The 6942-nt window shown below is 50.4% G+C and overlaps 1 protein-coding gene and 1 long non-coding RNA gene across 2 annotated transcripts; one reads left to right on the forward strand and one right to left on the reverse strand.

The window, feature by feature from the left end:
- Positions 1-81: 81 nt before the first annotated feature.
- Positions 82-6064, reverse strand: LOC117569880 (intraflagellar transport protein 172 homolog). Its single transcript, XM_034251219.2, has 5 exons — positions 5943-6064; positions 5536-5881; positions 5191-5477; positions 4007-5050; positions 82-3948 (listed from the first exon to the last, which is right to left on the reverse strand). Exons 1-5 carry the CDS (start codon positions 5979-5981, stop codon positions 418-420), a joined length of 5247 nt encoding a protein of 1748 aa, XP_034107110.1. The 5' UTR covers positions 5982-6064; the 3' UTR covers positions 82-417.
- On the forward strand, positions 5390-6139 carry LOC127565545 (uncharacterized). Its single transcript, XR_007954866.1, has 3 exons — positions 5390-5555; positions 5639-5991; positions 6048-6139. It is a non-coding gene; the product is annotated as an uncharacterized LOC127565545 (long non-coding RNA).
- Positions 6140-6942: the final 803 nt, after the last annotated feature.

Raw genomic sequence — 6942 nt, forward strand, 5'->3', positions numbered from 1 at the left:
CCATTCAAATTATAAAGGGATCGCTCGAAGCAGCACTTTCAACAAAGTAAATCGGCGAAGATTAATGATGGTCACAATCGCTGACAATTGTAATTAACATTTATTGATGGTTAAATAGAGCATATAATTACTTAATTGCGTTAATTTGTTATTTATATTTCCGATGGGTATATAGAGTTTTTATGCGGATTTAGAGAATAATTTTTAATAGATATTTCTCAATGGAATTTTCCATTGAGATTCATTCAGGGTTTCCTCAGATTCTTTCGTATTACCCTTTTTGTAGAAAGCAATTGCATCGATTTATTCTTTGATCGCATGTCGACATTGCCTCATTACGGATCCTCTTTAATATCTTTACTTATTAAGATTTCAGATAGATCTTAAAGCATTTTATGGAGTATTGTTCATTCCTCTCTAGTGCATCACATAGTTGGCGGCGCCCTGCCACTTCTCCACAAAGGCAATGATGTCGGTGACACCGCTGCCGGGTGCCATCTTCACTGCCACCGCAAACTTACTCCAGACATCGCGATTCACCTGATTGTTGGACGACTGAAAGGTCACAGGCTGGCGTCCACGCACAGGATAACCACTGAGGAGGCAGGGCATATCATTTGCACCCAGACTCGATTCATAGAGACCACGATCATCGTTGGGCAGCAACTGATCGACCTGCTGATCCATGCTGACAGCCAAAACCCATTCACGCACCTCCTCATGCAAATTAGGCTCGTTCTTCAGGTGTATATCCTCGGGGAGTGGTACAGAGCTGGGGAAATCGGTGGCCGCCAGATCCGAGTGATCCACTAGATTACCAGAACCCTCCTCAATGGCCTCGCACACATCTAGGTAGTGATTGAGCATGACAAATGCCTCGGCTTCGCGTCCAGCTTGACGCAGCTCCATGCCCGCCTCGTAGAAGCCTTTGTCCACGGGTAGCACATCCGTGTGTCGCAGCAACGCCAGGGAGAGACGTACTGCCACCGGTTGAAGGGAGGGAACTGGGCGACAGGCAGCTCGGGTGGCGTAATAGTGGGCAATGGTCAGATACTGCTCCGCCTTGCCGGCAAAGGCAGACTGAGCATGCTCCGAGCCGCGTACTCCGATAATCATGCGGTACAGAAAGTCACGCAATCGCTGCCATAAGCTGCCGCCCTCCGATTGTTCCTCGCGCAGCGACAGACAGTCCAAGGCGATGCGCGAGTAAAGATTAAAGTGCTCCTCGATGGGCGGTGCCCCATAGCTGAGATAAAGTCCAAGGGCGTTGATGCAGTCGCTTTCGCGTATCAACTGCGCGGCATAAGCAGCCACGTACTTCTGCAGCACTGAGGGATTCAGCTGCTTTGCCTTATCGAGGCACCGCTGCCATTGTCCCTGCTCAGCCAGCAGATCCAAAGCGCTAATGATGTCAATGTCCGCCAGTTGCTCCACATTGCCTTCATGCTTTAATCGGGATTTCTGTTGTTGCTCTACGTAGGCCAGCAGCTCGGCATCAATCTCCTTGGCCAGGCGACGTGCCTTCGACCATTGTTCCGCACGGATAAATACATCCACCGCCTGCTTCGGCATATCAGCAGCCAGATAGAGCTGCGCTGCTGGTCCAATCTGTTTAATGGCCAACAGGCGTGGTCCCAGGGTTTGAGCCAAGTCCTGTGCATCCTTACCCTCCAGGAACTGATTGACTATCTCGGCGGCACGAAGTAGAGCACGTTCCAAAGTGCCGGCATCCTCGGCATTGGAGGCATCAATCTGCATGAGACACTCGGCTGCCTTGCGGAACTGTTCGCGCTTGGCAAACTCCGCAGCACGTTGCAAATATGCGCGGGAATCGGAGGTGACGTCCTCTCCCTGCTGCTGACCACGCTGCTGCTGGGCGTGCAAGCGACGCAGATCATTCATGGCCGAGGGATAATGCTCTTCGGCAATACGAAGTGCATCCTCATACAGGGATTCCTGCTTGTAGTAATCAATGATGAGATCGGGACGCTGGGCGCGCAAAAGGAGCATCTCGTAGTCCTGATAGTTGCGTGTCTCCAGAGCAGCGGATGCCTGACCAATTAGCACATCGTTTATGGCATCTGGCAAATGCTGCTCGGCCACATTGAGAGCTGCCGCCCAATCACCCGCATGCTGATACATGAGTATGGCTTCCTTGGGCTTGTGAGCTTTCAGGAACTCTGCCTCGGCTTCTTCGAACTTGCCCTCATCTTCCAGAGACATGGCAATCTTCAGATGCACCTCATCAGTGGGTTTACCAGCAAACCGACAAAGTTCCATGGCGAATTCAAACTGTCCCGAATCGCAGGCAAAGCCCACAGCAGTGTCTAGCAGTCCCAGCTTGCTGAGCAGTCGTACAGCGCTCTCGAGTGGCATGGACTTGGCCCACATATAAGCCACCTGCTGGCTAGCGCCCTCGGTGCCTTTCTGCTTGGCCACGCGATAGCCATCCTCCCAACGGGACGACGAGCAATACATATGCACGGCGGACTTCCAGTCCCCGGATGCGATAAAGTGCAGCTCGGCATTCTTGAATTTGCCACGCGACTCCAGCTGACGTGCCAGGTGGAGATGGGTGCTGTCCAGTAGATCTTTGTGGTAGCGCTCCACCAGACGTATCATGGAGTCGTAGAGCTCCCTGCGTTTATACATGGCTATGGCTAGATCGGGTTCGTTGACTGCAATCAGCACCTTCTCGGCATCCCGGTACTTGCCCTGCTCTTCGAGGCTGCTGCCTAGCTGCACAAAAAGCTCTCGCAGTTGCTCCGCCTTAAGGTACTTTTCCCCAAGCACGTAGGCACGCTCCCATTTGCCATGGCGATTGAGAAGCTCGATGGCATCTTTGTAGAGATTAGCACGCACCAGCAAGTCCTCGGCGCCATCCAAATCCCCTGCAAATGCCAAGTGCTTGGACAGATCCAAAGCGTAGCGTTGAATGAGCTCAGGTTCGTCTAGAACTTTGGCTATTTGCACCGCCTTGCGCCACTGCTTAGCACCCACAGCTGCCTCGAGCGCTTTTTGCGTAGCACCCGCCTCAATATAGTGATTGATGGAGGCATCTAGCTGCTTGCGACTGACCAACCAGTCGCCCCACTGCTCCTCCAAGGCAGTCACTTCCTGAGGCGACACCACGCGTGCCAGTTCTAAAGCCCTAGCGTAAGCTCCTCCCTTGCGATAGAGCGCTAATGCTGCTTCCGGGCGGGACAGACGATGAGCAATGTCACCGGCGAGCTCGTAAAGCTCACAGTGCACTAATCCCTCGGTTACCTGCAGCATCAGTTGCTCGTCCTGCAGCAGATGAGGCGTCTTGAGAGCCAGACGTGCCGCGCGAGCAGGTTTGTTAGCCTTGAGGAAAAGCGCCATTGCCTGCTGTAATTCCCCCTCATCCTCAAGCACTTGACCTGCCTTCTCCTGTTGGTCAGTCTCGAGTAGAAAGTCCATGTGTTGCTGTCGTAGCTCAGGGAGACGAGCATAACCTCTTCTCTCGGCCAGGGCGACAGCTTCATCCCACATGCGCAGCTGCTGATACATTGCCAGCGCCGCCTCGATGTCACCTTGCTCGAGATAGATCCTCTCTGCGGCTCTCAAATCAGAGCTGAGCAGCGCCAACTTGGCCCGCACCTCGGGACAGTGAATGCCCGGGCTGCCAGTGGCTTGCTCAAAATTATCCGCTTGCTCAATCATCTCGGCCAGGTAGTAAGCCTTCGACACATTGGCCAGGGCTGCATAGCAACGCTGTGCAACACGCAGATTGCCTTCCTCTAGGGAAATAATGGCCAAATTGTGCCACATAGCCTTGGCAGCTGGCTTGTCGCCCAGCGATTCCAAAAAGTGCACAGCACGCCCAAAATCATTGTCATTGACTGCGGTACCGAATTCGACAAGACCCTCATCCAGTTGATAGGTATGCTCACTGGGACCGTCCTGGGAGCGCACCACAGTGTGTCCCTACACAAGATAAAGTCAGTTAGTATGCACCTAAAGAAAGAAACCCATCAATACTAACGTTCTCTCGCAGCACCTCGATAGCTTCTCCCCTCATGGTTTGCAGCGTCACGTGTTCGGGTAGATCGATGTTATACCAAATAGCGAGATTAGTGTTGCTTTGGGCCACGACGACATCGCTCTGTGGCACCCACTGAACAAAGGAAATATTACTGAGCAGCGTCTGTTTCTTGCCATTGTAGTTGTCAACGAGAATTAATCTCAACTTCTTGTCCCGAAAGAGCAGCTTGTGTGCAGTCTCACTGAGCTCCAGCCAATCAATCTTGGTCTCGTGATTGATTTGACCGCTGACCTGTTGACTGACTAGATCCACAACACAAATGGTCTTGGCATCCAGCAGAAAAGCGAGCTTCTTGTTCTCTCGCGCATTGCCACGCTCATTTAAACGCACGGAGATAACGTGAGGATTAACAAACTCGGTGCGCACCGAGCCGAGTATTCGATTGTCGCCATACTCCACGAGACTCAATTCTCCCACATTGAAGACAAGACAGACATGCGGGTTTTCGAAGTAGAAACGTTCATGTCGTCCTGAGGCTGTCCATGGGACTTCACTGGCTAGATTCCGCGTAAGATCGCAGAGTATAAGCGACTCCTCAGTACGTCCTACTAAGTAGTTATCCTTCCCCATGATGCGCACATCATCAATCTCTAGTCCCAGCTGTGATTCGATGGTTAATTGCTGCGTTGGCTCTGCCAACGAACGCACCAGCAACTGACTTGGTGCCACAAAGATTAACTCGAACTTATCCTGCCAGATGGTTCGCTTCAGCACAGACTCGAAGAGCAACACCGCTCCACTCACAGACCCTAGAGCCAGGCGTGCTCCATCCCTTCGCCAGATCAACGCACTTAAAGTATATAGACAGCTGATCTCCTTGCTGGCACTTTCGCTCCATGCGCTTTGACGCGGACTCCAGGCGAATATCCTTATGCGATCATAGCTGCCGAAGGCAACAGCCTGACCATTGGGACTGCAGGCAGCCACAGTGAACTCCCGTTCTCCTTCCGTGCGGGAAAAATCGAAGGTGCGCTGCTGGCGACCCTGAGCAGGCGTAGAGTTAGTGGCAGCGAGAGGAAAAGAAATTTAGAATAGGACAATTCATTAAACCTGACACCATAGAGATTCATCTGGGGAACTCCATCGGACAAAGTATTAAGTCTTCCTCAAAACTCCCTACTCACCACGCTGTCGTAAAAGATTATGCGCTGATCGCAACCTCCTGCGCAAAATCCACCCTGAGGCCAGGCGAGAGCAAAGGGCGGCACTGGATGCTGAACAATACGACCCAAGGGTTCGCTGGCCTCCTCTGTGAGGTAATAGCGAATAATGGTGCCATCGTTGTGTCCACTAAGGAAGCCAGTTCCTTTGGTATTCGAGGCTAGAGAAATGCAAATGCTGTCGCCTCCATAAAGACTCTGGGACTTATTACTTTTGCAGTGCAGTGCACGAATTTTGCCATCCTCAAGACCTGGAAGAGACAGAAGTAGAAAATTAGTTAAGATTTGAGAAGCTCCACTTTGACTTACCAGCGATGATGGCGCCTGAGGTGAGCCAGATTAGAGCAGTAACTGCTCCAGCTTGAGGAAACTTATTGCAAATGACCTTCTTGTCGTTCCACGACTCGCCCAGCTTGTACACATAGACAATGCTGTCGCTCTGCCCCACAGCCAACTTGGTTGAATCCGGACTAAAAGCTAATCCTCTGATGACATAGGAGTTCTTGCCATTCGCTGCATTCGCTGGCTTCGTGCTAAACTTATCCCTGCGCTCCCCTGCATCATCGTAGAGTAGAATGTGACGATCTGCGGTGGCAATTGCCAATTTCTGCTGATTAGGGGACCAGGCAAGTCCTGCGATTCGCTGAATTTGCTCCTGCATTGAAATTCCCAATGAATCGCGACGATCTATTTGCTTAAACGACTTTAAATCTCACCTGACCCTCGAGCAATGTGCGCAAATATTTCAATTGCATTGTGGATACGGTTCGTTTGCTAGTATAATCTTCAATAAATTCTGAATTTCAACAATAAATTTTCAGCTAAAAGTTCTACGCTTGTTATGGCCAACAGTTGTTGTGGCAACCAGCAACCAACAACCAGCAACGCGGCAACGTGCGTAGTTGCAACCCCCTTTGACGTGTTGTCTATTTTGTTGGTGCTTCCGTTTTGCGCTTGCCATTCTAAATAAATGGCTTTTGTGCTGTCTGTGGCATGCAGCAAAAGCTGAGGCAGCAGCAGCAGCAGCAGGTGCCGGGCATGCCACAGGATGTGGCAGCGACGATTGGCGCAATCTATTGTTGTTGTTGTCAAAGCATTGACGCTGGTTTCGCAGCCAAAGCGAAAGCTACATACAGCTAGCATTGTTTGCTCTGCTCTACAGCCACAATCGCAGCCTGTTGGCCTAGTCCTGGCAGCAGCAGCAGCAGCAGCAGAGGAGCAACAGCTCGTGTGGCGCATGTATCTGCGAGAGTTGTGTGTGTTTGGCGAGAGCGACAGAGAGAGAGCGCAGATTCATACAGGTGTGTTTGCGCGCACTAAACGAGTGTGTGAGAGGGAGTACATAGTCAAGTCAGAGTGTGGGAGAAAGAGAGGAATTACTGAGAGAACATTTGCTAATAAGGGAGGTTTCTGCTTAGGCTGCTGCAGCGACACTAGCGGCGGATTTCTTGAGGTTTGTGACTGCGCTAAGCAGGACACTCTTATAATATATAATATAAATATACTAACATAAATAATAAATATAATAGTTCAAAAACGTTAATTATTAGTAAATTATAAATACATAAGAATTTCTACATTTTCAAAGAAACGTATTCGACTGAGGATGTTTAGCTTTCATGATTTGTTGGCTTGTATATTTACTAATTATGTACATAGATCTGAGCACACTTATACACATGTACATATGTACGTCATGTGTTGTCATAATAATAC

The sequence above is a fragment of the Drosophila albomicans genome, chromosome 3, assembly GCF_009650485.2.
Source record: "Drosophila albomicans strain 15112-1751.03 chromosome 3, ASM965048v2, whole genome shotgun sequence".
Lineage (NCBI taxonomy): Eukaryota > Metazoa > Arthropoda > Insecta > Diptera > Drosophilidae > Drosophila > Drosophila albomicans.